This window comes from Octopus sinensis, linkage group LG3 (assembly GCF_006345805.1).
Source record: "Octopus sinensis linkage group LG3, ASM634580v1, whole genome shotgun sequence".
Lineage (NCBI taxonomy): Eukaryota > Metazoa > Mollusca > Cephalopoda > Octopoda > Octopodidae > Octopus > Octopus sinensis.
Genome location: NC_042999.1, coordinates 148,895,905 through 148,917,065, shown reverse-complemented (window position 1 = coordinate 148,917,065; position 21,161 = coordinate 148,895,905). Strand labels below are relative to the sequence as shown.

Below are 21,161 nucleotides of genomic sequence, written 5' to 3'. Positions count from 1 at the left end.
GTCATGGCAGTCAACAACTGACGCAGGCAGTTTATTCCATGCTTCAGCAACTCTGAGCATGAAAAAATGTTTCCGAAAGTCATGGGAGCTGTGTTGTTTTCTGACTTTGTAGGCATGTCCACGTGTGTTAGACACATGGAGATCAAAAAGGTGTTCAGTGTTGTTGGTGAGGTGGTTGATAGCTTTGTGGGTGTTTACCAAGTCCGTCGCCAGACACCGGAGCTTCAGTGAATCCATGCCCAGGGAAACAAGGCGCTCAGAATATGGTAGGTGTCTGATGGAGGGTATCTTCAGCTACATTTTTTTTTTTTTAGTTGAGTTCTGGAAGCACTGTGTTCCAACTACATGTAACTCTTTACTCTTTTACTTGTTTTCAGTCATTTGGCTGTGGCCATGATGGATCACCGCCTTCATTCGAGCAAATCAACCCCAGGACTTATTCTTTGTAAGCCCAGTACTTATTCTATCGCTCTATTTTGCCGAACCGCTAAGTTACGGGGACTAAACACACCAGCATCGTTTGTCAAGCGATGTTGGGGGGACACAGACACACAAACATATACACATACACATATATACGATGGACTTCTTTCAGCTTCCATCTACCAAATCTACTCAAGGCTTTGGTCAGCCTGAGGCTATAGTAGAAGACACTTGCCCAAGGTGCCACGCAGTGTGACTGAACCTGGAACCATGTGGTTCGTAAGCAAGCTACTTACCACACAGACACTCCTATGCCTACATAAAATTTTTCGCTCACCCTACCTCAATAAACCAAACTACAAGTCTTCTTCATGCACTATGCTCATCTCTCTCTCCCCACTACTGTAGCCCAATCCTTCCCACTGTGTCATTGCTATCCTATTGTCTTCCCATCATATACCATTTTTACCAATCACTACACCCCACAGCCCTGCATTCATGTGAACTCCCTACTCTTGGCATTGCTGTGCCATCCCATTTACATTCTCATCACTGTACCTTGAGAGTATGCCCTGGCACATTGCTACCATCTCTCTCTCACATTCTTAATCATTCTCCCTTCCCCTCTAACTGGAGTAGCCATGTATTCTCTCTACAGCAAGACTCATTTCTTCCAGTAACCACTCCTTCTCAAAGAATCTTGCAAGTTACTTGGAGACCTCGTCAGTACTTGTGCCATGTGAAAAGCATTCAGTCCACTCTGATGTGGTTGGCATTAGGAAGGGCACCCAGCTATAAAAATCATGCCAAAACAAACAGTGGAGCTCAGTGCAGCTCTTCAGCTGACCAGCTCCGGTCGAACTGTCCAACCCATGCAGGCATGGAAGACAAACGTTGAATCTATCATGTTGTCCAGTGATCCACCCTGCAAGCCAGGTCTACTTAATACTCACCAGGAAATGAGACAAATGATTGTGAAAACTAAATTTTCTTCTGTTGAAGAATTTATTCTCAGGTCATTGACTACCAGTTTAAGACTGGTAAAGGAACATATGAAAGAGAACTTTCGTCATATGCAAGTTCAAAAAGGTACAGGTTAACAGCTATGAGGAGACAGAGAATTATGAGAGGTTCATGACATTTGACAGAATAATCTTAATGCTAAAGGATTTATATAAAAAAAAAAATTCCAACTTACAAAGACATATATATATTGTATTATATATGATTTATTACTTTTAATTGGTTGTTTTAATACGTAAAAAATTTTTTCATACAGTTTCCCTCCTCTTTACAAATACAAATGTGTGGAAAGAATTTAGAAGTCTTTCCAGATTACATTCCTCCAAGATCAACAAATCTGGGCGTTTCACTTTAGTTCATCTGCACTTCTAACTGAACCAAGCGAGCATTTGTATCTCCCGGCAGTCGATATGGTAACATTCCAACAAACATAATCAGAGCTTTTGCTTTACTTCTCAACTGATTTAAACTCTGGAAGGATAAAAAAACAAAAGAAAAATATACCTTGTAGTGTATTATAATTTCATAACAAAATAGTGTCCCTACAAGTAATTAATACAAAAAAAAAAGACTTTAGCATATTAAAATATCTTTCAGGCAAACTTTTCTAAAGTTATTCAAAGTTAATTGCATGCCTAAACTCCTTCGTTAAATAACCCCAGAACAATGCAAAGTTGGCCTTGGTATGATTTGAACTTAGAGCACAAGGTTGGAACACTACATGCCATTCTATCCAACTCTAATTACTATCAATTTGCATAGGATTGATGGAACCACTGGAACATTGGATGAAGATGCCTTGCAGTATCTGATGAGAAAGTTGCTCTTGTTTATTTGGATTACCATCATAGAACTAAAACAAAATTACTCTGTCAGTGCTTGTGCCATGTAAAAAGCAGCCAGTACACTCTGGAAAGTGGTTGGCATTAGGTAAAGCATCGAGCTGTAGAAACCATGGCAAAACAGACAATGGAGCCTGGTGCAGAACCTGGCTACACCAGTGCCGGTTAAGCCATCCAACACATGCCAGCATGGAAAACAGATGTTAAATGATGATATCAATAAACCATTAACCCTTTAGCATTTAAACTGACCAGATCCAGCCTCTCACACCCTTTGGGCTCAAACAACAATGCTGGCAATAACACTGGTGTCATGTTGTTTTGGCCTTAAAAGCAGTGGCCTTTTCCTTGCAGCAGAGTGGTAACACAATGAAGGAAGATTTGCATGCATGGGTAACTGCCAGTCTTCAACAACAACCAAAAAAACCCCTGCCCAAACCTGCCCTATTCTGAATGAAGGTCTTAGCCAAAATTTTATGTAATGTTAAGTGGGGAACCCTATGCACTGACGTGTCTAGATTTACAGTCTTCCGAGGCCGCATCTTTTCATATATCTCACTTCTGTGATGTATTGAATGTGGTTTTGGGTGGATATTTTTATAACTAGATAGTCTTTCTGTGAAAGAGTGGTCTTGTTGTTTACAGTGAAAGCAACAACAAAGAAGTTTTCCACCTTATCTTGGATTCAACTTTATAAAGGAAGCAAAACAGACTATATGTGTTTACAGTGACACCAGCACTGGAAAAACTTCACCTCTGGCTTTTGGGAGCACTTTGTTCACTCCTTTCAGTTTAAAATGACAAGACCAAAATATATTAGTGTTTTCAGACTATTACCCTCATATTCTCTGTTTTATAAAACACTATCTTTCAGTTTGAACTATTCACTGCCAAGAACCATATTTTCCGTGCTTAAGACAGGGATTGAACTCAAACTTTATTTTGCACAATATCCATTGTTGTCACATGGACAAGATACATAAGGTTTAAAATAAAATAAAATAAAAGCAAAGTTGGATTTGGAAGAATATGAGCCTGCTTACATAAAATATTAATAATTACTAAAACAAAGCAAACAAACTAGTTTCTCAGAACCCAAAGCTTTTCATTGGATCTTTAAAGGAAAAATAAAACAGAAACTTGTTTATTACTGTTCTTATTCTAACTTGTGTCCATCGTCCGGAAATCTTTCATCACTCAGCGACACTTTTTGTCTACGTGTGTGCTTTTGCTCTACTTCATTCAGAGAATGGAGTAAATGGATGAGGAGCACACACAAAGACGAAGAAGTCACAGATGTGTGATGAAAGATTTCCAGACAATGGACATGAGTGACAATAAGAACAGTAATAAACGAGTGAAGAACAAAATAGAAACATTTCATGCTAAATGTTTTGTTTTTTTTATATACATAACCTTATAGAAATAATTAAACAGATTTTTCAGAGCACAAGAAATAGAATCATTTCCATCATAGATATAAGACCCTAGTGTTAAATTCATGTAAAAAAGAAAAAGTAAAGTTAATGAGACAAACCTAATACTTTAGCAACTATTTAAGGCTTTGTTTGTCAAATGCTAATAAATTCATTTTTTTCCTCCATCTTTAGTTGCAAGTATGACTAGTCACATAGAAGGAAATCCTGTTCTGCTCTTATCCTATATCAAACAGCAGGTTTATCTATTATCTCTGGCCACAGCATTATACTATTTAAAACAGCTACCCAGAAAAACACTCTTCATATACTGGTTACTTAACAGATACTTACAGCTTCCTGACCACTTCCCATAGCTTTGATTGGTCCTGGACTTTGAGGAAAAGACTTTCTGTAGAAATATAAAAAAAAAATTATCAAGAAAATGGAAAACTGAAGTCAATCACAATGTTAGGACAGATTTCATAAATCAACATCAACACAAAGCCTAACGAAAGAAGTAGAAACAAATTATCCCATGCCGTTGGCACGTTAAAAGCACCATCCAAACGTGGTCAATACTAGCCACTCCACCCCAACTGGCTCCTATGCCGGGAGCACGTAAAAAGCACCATCCAAATGTGGCCGATGCCAGTGCCGCCTGACTAGCTCCTGTGCTTGTAGCACGTAAAAAGCACCCACAACACTCTCAGAGTGGTTAGCATTAGGAAGGGTATCCAGCTGTAGAAACAATGCCAGATCAGATTGGAGCTTGGTGCAGCCTGCTGGCTTGCTAGTCCCCAGTCAAACTGTCCAACCCATGCCAGCATTGAAAACGGACGTTAAACAATGATGATGATGAAACTATTCTTTTACTTGTTTCAGTCATTTGACTGCAGCCATTCTGGAGCACTGCCTTTAGCCGAGCAAATTGACCCCAGGACTTATTCTTTGTAAGCTATGTACTTATTCTATCAGTCTCTTTTGCCGAATCACTAAGTTACAGGGACATAAACACACCAACATAGGTTGTCAAACAATGTTGGGGGTACAAACACAGACATACATATATATATGTGATGGGCTTCTTTCAGTTTCCATCTACCAGATCCACTCACAAGGCTTTGGTCAGCCCGAGGCTATAGTAGAAGACAGTAACCCAAAGTGCCACACAGTTGGACTGAATCCGGAGCCATGTGGTTTTCAAACTCAAATTCAGGTTTAATTACAAATAAGGAATTAGGAATGCAGTAAAACAGGAAAAATCCTCTTAATCCACATATTTGGTACTTTACTGCAACAATAATCGAGACAATGTCATCTTTTATGTTTTGTTTTACTCTATAAGTCAACAAGCTTATCATCAATCTTCCACAAATATTTTGAAATGCATTATCTGGTAGCTTTGAGATTTTGATGATGTGATTGTGTATTTTTAGAATGACACTGTAGTGTAAGTGTAAGAGGCCAAGTTCAACCAGTTTGAACATGAAACAATAGTATTTTTGAGCTTCATAGAATTAGTTTAAATGCCAAAGGGTGAAATCATTATGTAATACATGAACTGGAGAACATCAGACACTGATTTACTTCCTTTTTGCATTTGGTTTGCACAATTCTTTATGTGAATTCATGCATGTAAGTAAATTTTGTGTCATGAGAATGTCATTATACTAATATTAATAGCACACACAGTGGTTCAATTTCACTCATTTATATGTTAATGGGTTAAATGGATAGGTAATTAACCAATTAACTAATAATGAAGGAGTAGAACTGAACCATCATCACCTTTGTCATTTAACATCTGCTTTCCATGGATGGTTTGACTAAGGACTGGCAAGCTTTCTACAACTGGATTCCCTTCCTAACACCAACCACTCCAAGAGTATAGTGGGTGCTTTTTACATGCCACCGGCACAGGGGCCAGTCAGGCAGCATTGGCATCAACCACACTTGTATGCTGCTTTTTATGAGCTACCGGCATGGGAGTCAGTCCAGTCGGACTGGCATAGGCCATGGCTACGGTCTCACTTGGCTTACCAGGTCTTCTCAAGCATAGCATGTCTCCAAAGGTCACGGTCTCTTGTCATTGCTTCTGTAAGACCCAACATTCAAAGGTCATGCTTCACTACCTCATCCCAGGTCTTCCAGAGTCTATCAATATTGACATAATGACTTTCCCTAGACATAACAAAATTTGTTTCAACACAACTTGCTGAAAAAAAAAGTTCATACACTGATATTTTTGTTTTTATCCAGAAATCTTCATGGTGTCCCATGTAGCAAATCTTTTATCATTCTTGGTGATTTATTGCGTAAGGTTTTGAATGTTATATTTTTATAAAAATTGGATATAATGTTATAAACGTTTGTGACAAGATGGTTGTATTGTTTACATTAAAACCAGTAATAAAGAAATTCTCTTCCCCACTTCAAATTTTAGTCTCCATGAAGAATCCCATGCTTGTATGGGTTGGATGGAGGTTATTGAGGCATATTTTCTATGCCTGATGACTCGTCTATTTCCAAGCAAAGTACATTTCTTCATGGCCAGACATGTTTTTGCAGAGGATTGGAAAGAAATGACACTGTTTGTAGGACAGTGACATTCATTTTATAACTATCATGCAATGTCAGGAAAAGAAGACGTGTGACAGGTTTTTTTTACAATTTCTACCTCCCAAATCCACTTTGGTTGGCCAAGGGCTACTGTAGAAGACACTTACCCCAAGTGTCAAACAGAGGAACTGAACTCAGAACCACGTGGTTGGGAAACAAGCTTCTTACCGCACAGCCATGCCTGTTCCTAAAGAAAACTCAAAATACAAATACAAGGTCAGTTATTAAAAATGCAAACTCACCTTGTTTGTCGGTAAATGGCATTAAGGATTTGCATTGTGGCTAATAGGATATCTGGTAAACATTTGCGAATCTAGAATAAATAAACAGGTATTTAGAAAGAGAGTCAGACAGATGACGTATTGTATGAAAAAGAAAGAATGATACTGAAATAACAATAAAACTACGGCAAACGTATGTCAGATTGCTTTTTAATGATTCACAAGAATATTTTACCTCATCTGAGAAATAATTGAAATTGGTGATGCTGTCTTTTACACAATCAACTTCTAACGGAACAACTTTCAATTTTCCAATCACCTGGAAGGATAAAGATTAATTTGATTAGGTAACAAATAAATAGCTCCAGTATATTACAGCTACTAATTCACCAATGTTCTTCTAACAGAGATATAAAAAGATATATAAAGTCGAGATAGATTTTTTTTTAAATTGTCCAAAATTGCAACCTTCCATTAAAATTTCTTTCTGGATCCTTTCTTTATTAATTTGGTTCTAAACACCAGCTTAAACTATGATGAAGTCATCATCATTTTGACATCCACTTTTACCATGCTTGCTTAGAGGCAGATCTTCTATGGCCAGATCTCTTTCCTATTACCAACTCTGACTTGTCTCCAAGCAGGTAATATTTCCAGATGCAAGACATTGGAAATGAATGACACTGCTTGTATCATCATCAAAATTATTTAACGTCTGTTGTCCATGCTGGCATGGGCTGAACAATTTGACTGGGCCGGCAAGCTGGAAGGCTGCACCAGGATCCAGTCTGGTTTGGCATGGTTTTCTATGGCTGGATGCCCTTCCTAACACCAACCACTCCGAGAATGTAATGGGTGCTTGTAATGTGCCACAGGCGTGGGTGCCATTTGCGTGACACTGGGGTGGCTTTACATGCCACCAACACAGGTGCCAATTTGTGTGACACCAGCATCTGCCACGACTGCAATTTTGCTCAGCTTGATGGGTCTTCTTTTCAAGCAAGATACGACAAAACTCTTGGTCATTGTCTCAGTGAGGCCCAACACTCGAAAGCTCAACCACTTCGCCTCCATGAGGCCCAATGTTCGAAAGGAACTCAGCCACCTTGGCTCCATGAGGCCTGTTCAAAAGGAACTCAGCCACCTCGCCTCCATGAGGCCCAACACTTGAAAAGATGATAGTGAACCATCACGTGATGACAGGACAAAGAGACACAAACACACACACACTCACATATATACATTTATTTATCCATTCGCCATGATAGATCGCTAGCCACTACACATTCTTTATTTTCTCTCCTTGTTCCTTTCTCTGGAAGAGTATAGTCACGAAACATTAAAGACATTTTCACTTCCCGAGTGTTATACTAATACATCTATTTGTTGTCTACACCACCTGTCTTTGTCTTTGTTTTTTTTTGTGAATTCTTCCCCTGTACATTTATTTACTTATATCATCATCATCATTTAGCGTCCGTTTTCCATGCTAGCATGGGTTGGACGGTTCAACTGGGGTCTGTGAAGCCGGAAGGCTTCATCAGGCCCAGTCAGATTTGGCAGTGTTTCTACGGCTGGATGCCCTTCCTAACGCCAACCACTCCGTGAGTGTAGTGGGTGCTTTTTACGTGCCACCTGCACAGGTGCCAGACAGTCTTTAAGTTTCCATCTACCAAACCCCCTCACAAGGCTCTGGCTAGCCTAGAGCTATGGCAAAAGACATTTGCCAAAGGTGCCATGCAATGGAACTGAACCCACAATCATGTGGTTGGGAAACAAGCTTCTTGCAGCATATCCAAATGTCTGCAATGATCTTTGTGATAAATTCTTCATTATTTTAAAAATTAATCGAATCAAAGGTAACATATTTCAATAGAAGTATGATAACAAAAGGATTAAGCTTGATTGTTTAGGCACAGAGATGGAAAGATACTTCATTTCAGTTCATAGAAGAGAGATTAAGGCAAAGACAAACCTCCAAGGCACCAGAGAGGTTACCACTGTGATATTGGTCAAAAAAGGTCATCAAGTCTAACATGAGGAAGAAAGTATTGGTATTATCCCTTGTTGCATTATGTCCAAGTGACTGGTATCTGTAAAGAAAAACAACATACATATATATATATATAGAGAGAGAGAGAGAGAGTGAGAGGTGGGGGGATGCTGAAAAATTCCTGGCTTTAGGTAAAAGAAAATACAGGAGGATCAGTTAATTACAAATTTGTTCAACAAATTCACCTCTCAGATTCACACACTTATTGCAGTGGTCCTTCAGTTTTTCTAAACCCTGTAAAAGAACTCAGAAGGTTGGACCTCCAACCAGGCCTTTCACAATACCCTTAAAACCAGCAACCTCTTGTTCATCATCATTATCGTTTAACATCCATCTTTCATGCTTGCATGGGTTGGATGGTTTTACAAGAGCTGGCCAGGCAGAAGCTTGCACCAGGTTTCTGTGACTGTTTTGGCAAGATTTTTACAGCTGGATGCCCTTCCTAATACCAACCACTTTACAGTGTGAACTGGGTGCTTTTAAGTGGCACCTGCACTGACAGGATCACTTAGTACTGTAAGACAGAAATATATATATGCTGAGACCCCCCTTCAGTCATGACTGACCATGGGATTGCACCTAGGAAGTTACCCTTCCAGGCACAAGTCCGGGCAAGGTTGTTTATGGAAGACCAGCAGTCGCCCATGCATACCGGTCTCTCCTCTCCATGCCACCAGTGTTATCCAAGGGAAAGGCGAAGGCTGATACAGCTTGGCACCTGTGACGTCGCAACTCATTTCTACAGCCAAGCGAACTGCAGCAACGTAAAATAAAGTGTCTTGCTCAAGAACACAACACACATCCCGGTCCGGGATTCAAACTCACAACCTCGCGATCGTAAGCTCAACGCTCTAACCACCGAGCCATGCGCCTTCACATATATATATATACACACACACACACACACACATTTGGCATTGAGAAGTGCATCCAGAGTAGAAACAATATGGAAGCTGAGATTAGAACTCAACACATCCTTGCAGCTCACCAGTTCTGATCCAACCCCTGCCAGGATGGAAAGCAGATCTATGATGAGGACAATGATGATGACACATACACACACACGTGACAAGCTTCTTTGCAATTTCTGTCTAATAAATTCACCACAAGGCTCAGGGCTATAGCAGAAGAGTCTTGCCCAAGATGCTGTACAGTGAGATTGAACCTGAAACCATATGATTACAAAGTGGACTTAACTGCACAGCTTTGCTTGTAACTAACTTTTATTCGAAACATTAACATCTTAAATTTTAGTCAAGAGATTTGCAACTAAAATGTCTTGTACATTTTTTAAAGTCAATACACTAACTGCCACCACTTCCATAGGAAGGAACAAACCTTAACCATTCTGTAACCTAAGACTACTCATTGAAGAAACAAAAAACAAAGTGAAAAATTTTTTCTAATTGAATTTTTCACAGCTTTTGTAATTTCAAATTACCTTTATAATTTCAAAAAAAAAGTTTGTAAATCAAAATAGTCTTTTCAATCATACAATTAATAAAATTAATTATAGTCAATCATCACTCAATATTCTGCCACGATATTTATCCAAAATAATGTGTTGCTCTTAAAGCCATTCTCAAGAATTTACCATTATTTAATATGGTCTATAATTCTATCACATACACAAATCAAATCACACACACACACACACACACACACACATATATATATATATATATATATACACACACATAATAGAGAGCAGACTTTCATAAATAAAATTTTTTTTTCATTTCCTGAAAAACTAGAATTGAAGAAACTAATTTAATAAAAATCTAATTTTTTGCAAATTTTGTAATTCACTTATAAATATTTACAATTACTTTTACAGCTCAGCTAAAAATGTTAAAATAAAATGAAAAACAAAATAGGAAAAAAAAAAATCAATATAAATCTACTTCTTAATCATCTAATTTAATAAAGTTCATTGTAATCAGATGTCAATAATTCTCAGTAAGGGAGTTACAAATTAGTGATTCGTTGAAATCACATGACTAATTAAAGAAATTGTATGTGTGCTTCAGACTGCTTGCTTTAGCAGATTCTGCTCCATAGTTAGGAAAGTTAGTGGTTAAGAAAAAGCATCCAATTGTAAAATGTTTACCACCCTGCTTCTTCCACACACTCATATATGCACATAAGCATGTGAGTGCGTGTGAAGTGGTAAGCATAGAAATCATCATTGCTGGTTGGTGTGGAAAAATAGATACCGAATACTGATAGCAAAAATGTTTTTTTTTTAAATCAGATAAACGCAAGCACAAATGACACGTAAAAGCACCATCCATTCGTGCCCGTTGCCAGCCTCGCCTGGCCCCCATGCCGGTGACACGTAAAAGCACCATCCGTTCGTGTCCGTTGCCAGCCTCGCATGGCCCCCGTGCCGGTGGCACATAAAAGCACCATCCGTTCGTGGCCGTTTGCCAGCTCAGTCAGGCTCCTGTGCGGGTGGCACGTAAAAAGCACCCACTACACTCGCGAAGTGGTTGGCGTTAGGAAGGGCATCCAGCCGTAGAAACACTGCCAAATCTGACTGGGCCTGATGAAGCCTTCTGGCTTCCCAGACCCCAGTTGAACCGTCCAACCCATGCTAGCATGGAAAACAGACGCTAAATGATGATGATGAAACTTCTGCCCATGTTAAGAAAAGATTAAAGTACTGTACTCATAGACTGAAGATTGTTGCTGTTGCCCGATACACACACACACACCAGCTAAAAGACAGCTTTTTGATTGATAAAGGCCTTCACTCACTAACACACACACACACACCAATCGCTGACTTATAGAATCAGTCTCTTTCCTCTATCTCTTCTAATTCTACTTCAGTAGCTTTCACTCACCATCATCATCTTTAATGTCTGTTTTCAATGCTGGCATGGGTTGGATGACTTGAAAGGAGCTGGCAAGGCCAGGCATTGCACTAGATTCCAGTTTGCTTTGGCATGGTTTCTGCAGCTAGATGCCCTTCCTAAAGCCAACCACTTTAATGTACAGGGTGCTTTTTATGCGGTACCATCACCAGTGCTTTTTACGTGACACCATCACGGTGCTTTTTATGTGGCACCATCACCAGTGCTTTGTATGTGGCACCATCACTAGTGCTTTTTATGTGGCACCATCACTTGTGTTTTTTATGTGGCACCATCACCAGTGCTTTGTATGTGGCACCATCACCAGTGCTTTGTATGTGGCACCATCACCAGTGCTTTTTATACGGTACCATTTCCAGTGCTTATTATGTGACACCAGCACCAGAATTTTTTACATGGTACCATCACCAATGCTTTTTTAAGTGCCACTGTGATTTTTAGATATCAATTCTGTTGTGATGAGCAGGTCTTCTTGAATAAGCAACACACCACATATCTCTGTCCTTTGTCATTTCCTTCATAAAGCTCAGCATTTTGAGATCAGTCTTCAAACTCCAGTTCACAAACAAAGTTTCTTACCTCTGTCTCTTCTAATTTTACTGCTTGCAAAGTTCTCATTGCACCTTGCCATGGTCTTTCATCATCTAGCACACACACACACAGAGCAGTATAAGAAACCACCACCTGCTTTTTGAGTGTATGTCATGTTTTGGCAGAGCTTTTTCTTTCTTTTTATTAACAGTTAGATGCTCTTCCTATTGCCAACACTTTACAACATAGACAGGGTACATTTTATTGAGCCACAGATGCTAGAGCAGCTGTCTGCAACAAGACTAGAGAATCTACTTGGAAATGGATATATTACATAATATGAAACAATAAGAGATCTTCTAAAACATTAAAAGAAGCTTTAATACCTACCGTTGGGCAATGTCTAATGCCAAAGCTCGGAGTCTTTCTCGGTTGGACTGTGGTAAATTAGGTTGGGAAACAACATCACTCAGCAGTTTGTTTAATAAAATCATCACTTGATCATGTGACTGAAAAATAATTATTTCACAATTTGCAATGGTAATTCAATATAATGATCTCTTTCAAGAAAGCACAAGACTCAAATTTTACAGGACAAAATAGAGCTGATTTAATTAACACTGGTATATAACTGGTATTGGTTTTCTCAACAATGCAAGTAGAAGTAACAAAATTAAAACAAGCATCATTTGGATTCAGAATTTGTAAGAATAAAATTATATTCTGAAAGGTATTAATTCCAGTTTCCTTGGCCTCTATAAACAAGAAGTCATTTTGAAAAGGAGGAAAAATATTGTTCATTGTTTAAGGTCAAAATATCCTTTACAGTTTTTACCAATAATCTGAAGCATTTCATAAATACTTTATGACAGAGAATGACATCTACTGGAAAAAAAAACTCATGTGTGTGTGTGTGTATGTGTGTGTATATATATATATATATATATATATATATGGATCTTTACCTTTAGACCTACAGATTTGAAAAATAATTTTTTGTAACTAAACACTTTCAAACTTCGGACACTGGTAGAATATGTCATATAAAACATGTTTTACTCTTAGCATTTTTGAGAAAAACTTATATTTACGAAGATATTTCACCTTAAAGTTGTCGTATTTCGGTAATTTCAACCAATCAATGACATGTATTCAGCTGAATAAAATTACTGCCGTTGTTTGTCAACAACTATCGGCAGTGTATTTTTTGTTTGTCACTGTTATTTATGACATCGTCCGTGCGTTTGTACTGGTTTTAATGTTTTAGGGTTAGGGTTGTCATAAATAACAGTGACAAACGAAATATACACCGCCGGAAGTCCTTTTTGACAAACAACAGCAGTAATTTTATTCAGCTGAATACATTTCATTTATTGAGTGAAATTACCGAAATACGAGAACTTTAAGGTGAAATATCTTCATAAATATGTTTTTCTCAAAAATGCTAAGAGTAAAACATGTTTTATATGATACATTCTACCAGTGTTTGAAGTTTCAAAGTGTTTAGTTAGAAAAAATAATTTTTTAAATCTGTAGGACAAAAGGTAAAGATCCATATATTATATATATATAATTTGTTTTGCAAGATTCTTGATGTGAAATCTTGTGTTGAAACAGATATTGTATCAGAAATGACTGACACTGCTTGTACGACAGTAACACTCATTTACAACTATCATGCAATGTCAAGACAAGAAGATACAAGTAGACACACACACAACAGGCTTCTTTCAGTTTCCATCCACTGAAATCTACTGACAAGGGTTTGATCAGCTTGGGACAATAGCAGAAGACACTTGCCCAAGGTGCTGGACAGTAGGACTGAACCCAAGACCACATGGTTGGGAAATGAGCTTCTCAACCACACAACCACACCTCTGCCTAAATTCTCCCAAATTTTATAATTCATTTTATTCTGGTCCCAAAACATTTTTGACAAAATGGCAATTTTCCATTTTAGTTATTTACATCTGATCACCACCTTTTCCATTTATATACATCACCCGCTCCCATCTCTCTTCTTACACACACACATACACATACTTGCAACCCCAACCTTCTGGTTTCTGGTTCTTCCGTCACCACACTCTCTTTTCTGTTCACCTTCTTGAACATGTTAACTTAGGTGTAAGTTCTCATCACCATCATCTTAGACTGTAAGACGATTCCAAATGAATTGAGAAATTAAAAGACTCAGGTAGAAATAACTTACATGTGCTAAGTCATATAATTTAACAGCTTCTTCAAAGAAACCTTTATCCTGGGTACTTTTTGCCACTAATTTTATGATGTCTTCACTGTCAGCTTGAAATTTGTCGATTGCTCCAGGCTACAAAGAAAAGAGAAAAGTCTTGACTTAATCATTAAAATTTTGAATGAAATTTAATTAAAAGAAAACATAACTATTCCTTTTTTTTGGAACAGTATAGCTTGAAGTTGATAAAGCTATAAATAACAGCATGTAAATATTCTTTTCTACTCTAGGCACTAAGCCCAAAATTTTTGGGGAGGAGGCCAGTCGATTAGATCAACCCTAGTATGTCAACCTTGGCAGAGTTTGAACTCAGAATGTAAAGACAGATGAAATACTGCTAAGCATTTCGCCCATCGTTCTAATGTTTCTGTCAGTTAGCCACTTTACAGCATGTAAATATTGGATTAAAAAACCCTTTTTGGAGAGAAAAAGGCAGCCTGTAGGGTCTATGTCTCATTGGCAGCCTTTGACTTTTCCACCCAAAGGGTTTTTTTTTAAACCTAATATTTAGATGTTGTTTATTTATAGCTTTATCTGCTTCAAGACACTGTTCCAAAAATTACTAATTTCACATTCTTTTGATGTTTATAAATTCTTATGACATCAATAATTAACAAATATTTATTTAACCCTTTAGCATTTAAACCGGCCATATCCGGCCAAAAGTATTCTGCCTGTTTTATGTTCAAACTGGCCAGATCTGGTCTCTCACACCAACTCTACAATATCATTTTAAAAATTAACAGGTACCTCATCAAAATCTCATAGCTCCAAGATAATGCCTGATTAGTTCAAGGCAATGTGGATAAAAAAGGATTAATTTTGGCAGAATAATGCGAACGCTAAAGGGTTAAGAAAAGAAATAAGAGAGCACTTAACAAAAATTTATATGACAAAAGCAATTTGATAAACTTACCAGACGAATACCATCTTGATTGAGTTTACCCAGCATCATTTCAAACTGGAAAGAAATCATTGAAAAAAAATCAATAAAAAACAAGCAAAATATTTATTGGTTTCATTCAACAACACCAGAATAGGAATATTGGTGATGGATGGAACTGGTTGACTATGTAAGCTTATTCTTTTACTGGTTTCAGTCATTTGACTGCGGCCATGCTGGAGCACTGCCTTAAAGCGTGTTGGTTGAAGAAATTGACCCCAAGACTTATTCTGTAAGCTTAGTACTTATTCTATCAGTCTGCTTGGCTGAACTGCTAAGTTACGGGGACATAAACACACCAACATCAGTTGTCAAGTGATAGTGTGGGGACAAACACAGACACACAAATACACACACACACATTATATATATATATATATATATATATATAATATATATATATATATATATACAATGGGCTTCTTGTAGTTTCTGTCAACCAAATCCTCTCCCAAGGCTTTGGTTGGCCCGAGGTTATAATAGAAGACACTTGTGGGACTGAACCCAGAACCATGTGGTTGGGAAGCAAGCTTCTTACCACACAGCCACTCCTGTGCCTATTTATTTTTATTAATAAAGTGGCAAACTGGTAGAATTGTAAACACATCAGACAAAATGCTTAGCATCATTTCTTCAATTCCTTTACATTCTGAGTTCAAATCCTACTGAGGTCACTTTTGCCTTTCATCCTATTGTCAATAAAGTAGAGTACCAGTCAAGTGCTGGGGGTTATTGCATTCAACTAATCCCCTCCTCCCCTTAAAATTGATAGTAGTATTTTCCTTTTTGTGGCAAAATATGCACCTAATTCAATAAAATTATGAAGGTTACTCTGATACTATGCATAAAATGCAAAATACCTTATTTTTTTTTGTAGATTAAGTAGGAATAATTCGCCCCTGCCTTTCTATTTCAGTATTAAAACCACATGCTGTAATACACATGTTGCGTACATTCCTACAACAATGTTTTCTCTGTGCTATAAAGGCAGAAGTAATTCTGCCTTCAATTCAATCGCACACATGTGTTTTGCTTATTTTTTTGCAAATTTTACTACATAAATATCACTAACTGCCTACCCTAAGTAATTACTGACGGCACATGCCTGGACTATAGCAGATTAAAAGCAAAATAATAATTTCTAAGATAGGCTAAAGGCCTGAAATTTCGGAGGAGGAAATTACTCAATTAAATCACCCTCAGTACTTGACAGGTATTTTATTTTCTTAACTATGAAACAATAGAAGGCAAAGTTGAGCTCAGCATATAAAGGGACAAAACTAAAAACTAATTACTTTTAAAAATGATTTCTTGTTTAACCCAAGGTCAGATCTGATCAAGCAGAGTTATGACTAACAGCATTTCAGTCATGACTAGTACATCTTATTTTCAGGTGTAATGTATCTAGAACCACATTATTCAAGGTGTTTGCTTTAAATATGACAGGGTGTCATTTGAGGGAGACTTGGCTGCTGTATCTAGCAGGTTGAGCAACCATGTAGTAGAGGATACGTTGTTAGCTTCTTTTAAGATTTAATGACATAAAAGAAGGAGAGCATATAATAATACTATCAAACAAAATAAATGATCAAGTACTAACCTCTTTAGTTTCAAAAATAAGTTCTGTCACACAAGACATGAAAAGGTTTCCTTCAGTGGAAGACTTTATATTCCTTGAAAAATAGGAACAAAATAAAGGTAGACAATCAGACAGACAGGCATATCAATGTTTTGTTTTTATATCAAGTTATGAAACAATTTTACATTAAACTGATCAATTATCAATACTTTTTGTAGAATACATATTATTCTTTAACAAGTGTTGACATTAAAGAGTAACACACATATGCGTCAACATCATCATCATTTAATATCCGTTTTCCATACTAGCATGGGTTAGACGGTTTGACTGAGCTCTGGAGAACCAGCAGCTGCACCAGGCTCCAATCTGATCTAGCAGTGTTTCTACAGCTGGATGCCCATCCTAACGCCAACCACTCCGAGAGTGTAGTGGGTGCTCTTTTTACATGTCACTGGCACAGGAGCCAGTCAGGCAGGCCTGGCATCGATCATGTTCGGATAGTGCTTTTTACATGCCACCGGCACAGGAGCCAGTCAGGTGACCCTGGCATCGATCTCATTCAGATGGTGCTTTTTACGAACCACATGCACAGGAACCAGTCAGGCGGACCTGGCATCGGCCACGTTGGATGGTGCTTTTTACGTGCCACCAGCATGAGAGCCAGTCAGGGGGCACTGGCATTGACCACTAGTGAATACAGAATATGATGTTAAATAAACCAGAGAACATGTTTTTTGTTGTTGCCATTCCTTATTCCATAATGGCATGGACTGGAGTCAAGCTGTAGCCATGGAAATGATACACCAAATCTTGATGCAGACATGGCGGTGTGGTTAAGAAGTTTGTTTTCCAACCACAGGATTTTAGGTTCAATCCCACTGTGTAGCACCGCAGACAAGTGTCCAGGTTGAATTCTCTCACAAAACACTCTGTAAAGATACAGCCTGCAGCAGCAACCCAACAACTTTAAAGTTATGCAGCAGATACTGGTGTCACACAAACTGGCAGGTAAACGCATCCTGATGTCAGGCAAATGACAACCATGCCGGTGGCACATAAAAGCACCCATTACACCCTCGGAGTGGTTGGCATTAGAAATGGCATCCAGCCATAGAAAACCATGCTAAATCAGACTAGAGTCTGGTGCAGACTTCCAGTGTGCCAGCCCAGTCAAACCAACCAACCTGTAACAGCATGGACAATGGACGTTAAATGATGATGATGATGAAATATGTAATTGAGTGTGTTTGCATATAATCATCATCATCATTTAATGTTCATGTTTCCATTGCATGACAGGGTTAGACAGAATTTATTGAAGTAGATTTTCTACAAGAAATGCCCTTTCCATTACAACCTCTCAATTGCTTCCAAGCACGGTAATATTTCCCCAAGGCAAAACATGTTTCTCAGAGAAAACTGGAAACAAACAATATTACTCTATGACAGTGAAGTTCATTTATAACCATCATAAGGGGGGAGGAGAGAAAAAGAGATGATGAACATAGCAATTTACCGCAAGAAAAAGAAATATTGGAGAGCTTCTCGTGGATCTGTGGCTTCAAACTTTCGTGTGTACATCATGACGAGACGAGCAAAGTTCAGTCGGCGTTGTGGTGATGGATCTGCAGGATCTTGAGTTACTGCATCACAAAACAAAATATTTTAATAGATATATATATATTATATACATTTGACAGATATTTGTTGTTAACATGTTTTGTCTGATGTACTCTCCAGCCTTCATTAGGTGACCTGGGGGAATTTCGAACCTGGGTTCTCATTCCTAAGGTATTTTTCCAATATTATTATCATTATTCAGGTCACTACCTGGAATCGAACTCGGAATCTTGGGGTTAGTAGCCCGCACTCTTAACCACTATGTCATATGCCCACGGGCATATGGCGTAGTGATTATGAGCATGGGCTACTAACCCCAAGATTCCAAGTTTGATTCCAGGCAATTACTGAATATAATAATAATAATAATACTAGAACAGTTATAAGAACGAAACTGCAGTCTAAGAGGAACCGAGTTAGTAAATGTTTTTATCTTCATTTCACTAAGTTTATCTAGCTTCTGTGTTTCTAGCACATATTTCGCCTTAATGTACCGATATATGAAAAATATATGGCTTGTGCTAGAAATACCAGCGATAATAATTTATTTTATCGCAATTTGACTTGTTTACATATTTCTCGATAAATTTTGAGCGTTAGACAATATACCAGAAATCCCTAGTTTTGTCGGGACGTTCTGAGTCTGCGCAGTGATCTGATTAGTTAGAGAGAGCAAATCATTAGAAGCACATGCTTCTAGTGAGTTAGGATCTCAGAACAGGGCTCTTACCAGTGAATTCTCCCTGAGCAAATAAATTATCTTTATTGCTGAAAAGAACGAAACTGCAGTCTAAGAGGAACCGAGTTAGTAAATGTTTTTATCTTCATTTCACTAAATTTATCTAGCTTCTGTGTTTCTAGCACATATTTCGCCTTAATGTACTGATATATGAAAAATATATGGCTTGTGCTAGAAATACCAGCGATAATAATTTATTTTATCGCAATTTGACTTGTTTACATATTTCTCGATAAATTTTGAGCGTTAGACAATATACCAGAAATCCCTAGTTTTGTCGGGACGTTCTGAGTCTGCGCAGTGATCTGATTAGTTAGAGAGAGCAAATCATTAGAAGCACATGCTTCTAGTGAGTTAGGATCTCAGAACAACAGGGCTCTTACCGATGAATTCTCCCTGAGCAAATAAATTATCTTTATTGCTGAAAAGAACGAAACTGCAGTCTAAGAGGAACCGAGTTAGTAAATGTTTTTATCTTCATTTCACTAAATTTATCTAGCTTCTGTGTTTCTAGCACATATTTCGCCTTAATGTACTGATATATGAAAAATATATGGCTTGTGCTAGAAATACCAGCGATAATAATTTATTTTATCGCAATTTGACTTGTTTATATATATATATATTCATTCTACAAAGCAAAGTAATCAACAAAGTCAATTATCTGAATTTACATGATTAGAAGTTGTTGCTGTTATCTAGCACCAAGCCAACTCTGACTAAGTATCATCATCAACATTCAAAATCTGTTTTCTATGCTGGCATGGGTTGAACAGTGTGACAGGAGCTGCACCAGGCACCAATTATCATTTCGGCATGGTTTCTACAACTGGATGCCCTTCCTAACGCCAACCACTTTACAGAGTGTACCGGGGGGCTTTTTATGTGACACCAGTGCTTTATACATGGCACCTGCATGGCTGTTTTTTTATGTGGCACAAGCACAAGGATCAAATGTGTTCCAGCTCTTCCTTTTGTTAGATAAAATGTCCCTAGTGCTTTGAGAGGCCACCTGGAAACCACATTAGCACTATTTATTTCTTTGCAGCTCCAACTGATCATTTCACGCTTTCTTCTAAACGTGAATAACCATGTAGCTCCTCTACAAGAAACCTGCTCAGCCCAAAGTGCCCCCACTCAGGGTTCATAGTCTTGTAAGCTGCATGGCCTTTTTACTAATGCTGGTTGCTTGATAAAAGCACCAAGTACACTCTAAGGTGGTTGGTGTTAAGAAGGGTATCCAGCCATAGAAATCATACCAAAGCAGATTCTAGAGCTTGACACAGATCCTCTCAAACCATCCAATCTAATGTAGCATGGAACGTGGATGTTAAATGGTGATGACAGTATTTTAACTCCACAAATGACAGATACATGGTTTATGCTCCACCAGTAAGTCTGTTGCCATTTTCCTGCTTCAAATTAGAGCTGGTTATGTGTTGAAACATTTACATTAAAAAATTAGGCCTTTTAATGAAGATAAAGACTTCGGTAACAAACAGATATCTGCAGAGAACATTCTGTATAATGCAAATAAACGAAAATTTAGAACAACTTCAAGTTTCATTTTTGTTTCTTTTTCCTAAAAAGCTTAAATCTATCAGCCAAAAGCTGAACAGCTTCAAAGAAAAAAAAGAATAGCATCAAAAACAGAACAGCAGAATGAAACAATACTTACAGAGAGCGACTTGTGTTGAGGATGGAAGCAGTAACAGTTTCAGTTCAAACAATACTAAAGCAACATGGACAGCATGACAACGTAGAGCATCGATACGAGAGAGGAACTCAAGAGCAGCTTCAAACTGACACGTAAGGAACAATACTTGGAAATAGAGGTATGGTTGTTGGTAGGCGTTAAAGTGGCTTTCACCTAAAACAGAACAATAAATCATTACTCTTTTATTTGTTTCAGTCATTTGACTGCGGCCATGCTGGAGCACTGCCTTCAGTCGAACAAATCAAGCCCAGGTCTAATTCTTTGTAAGCCTAGTACTTATTCTATCATTCTCTTTTA

General features: G+C 37.9%; 1 protein-coding gene across 1 annotated transcript in view; it reads right to left on the bottom strand.

Moving 5' to 3' along the window:
- Positions 1-1,617: 1,617 nt before the first annotated feature.
- Positions 1,618-21,161, bottom strand: part of LOC115209289 (nuclear pore complex protein Nup93) — a 37,463-nt gene continuing 17,919 nt past the window's right edge. Inside the window, exons 14-24 of the mRNA XM_029777618.2 lie at positions 20,826-21,017; positions 18,305-18,431; positions 16,807-16,879; positions 15,180-15,224; positions 14,222-14,338; positions 12,400-12,518; positions 8,522-8,639; positions 6,782-6,865; positions 6,568-6,638; positions 4,058-4,115; positions 1,618-1,917 (exon numbers count right to left, since the gene is read on the bottom strand). Coding sequence (XP_029633478.1) covers positions 1,798-1,917; positions 4,058-4,115; positions 6,568-6,638; positions 6,782-6,865; positions 8,522-8,639; positions 12,400-12,518; positions 14,222-14,338; positions 15,180-15,224; positions 16,807-16,879; positions 18,305-18,431; positions 20,826-21,017 — 1,124 coding nt within the window. The 3' untranslated portion in view covers positions 1,618-1,797. The remainder of the gene's footprint in view (positions 1,918-4,057; positions 4,116-6,567; positions 6,639-6,781; positions 6,866-8,521; positions 8,640-12,399; positions 12,519-14,221; positions 14,339-15,179; positions 15,225-16,806; positions 16,880-18,304; positions 18,432-20,825; positions 21,018-21,161) is intronic.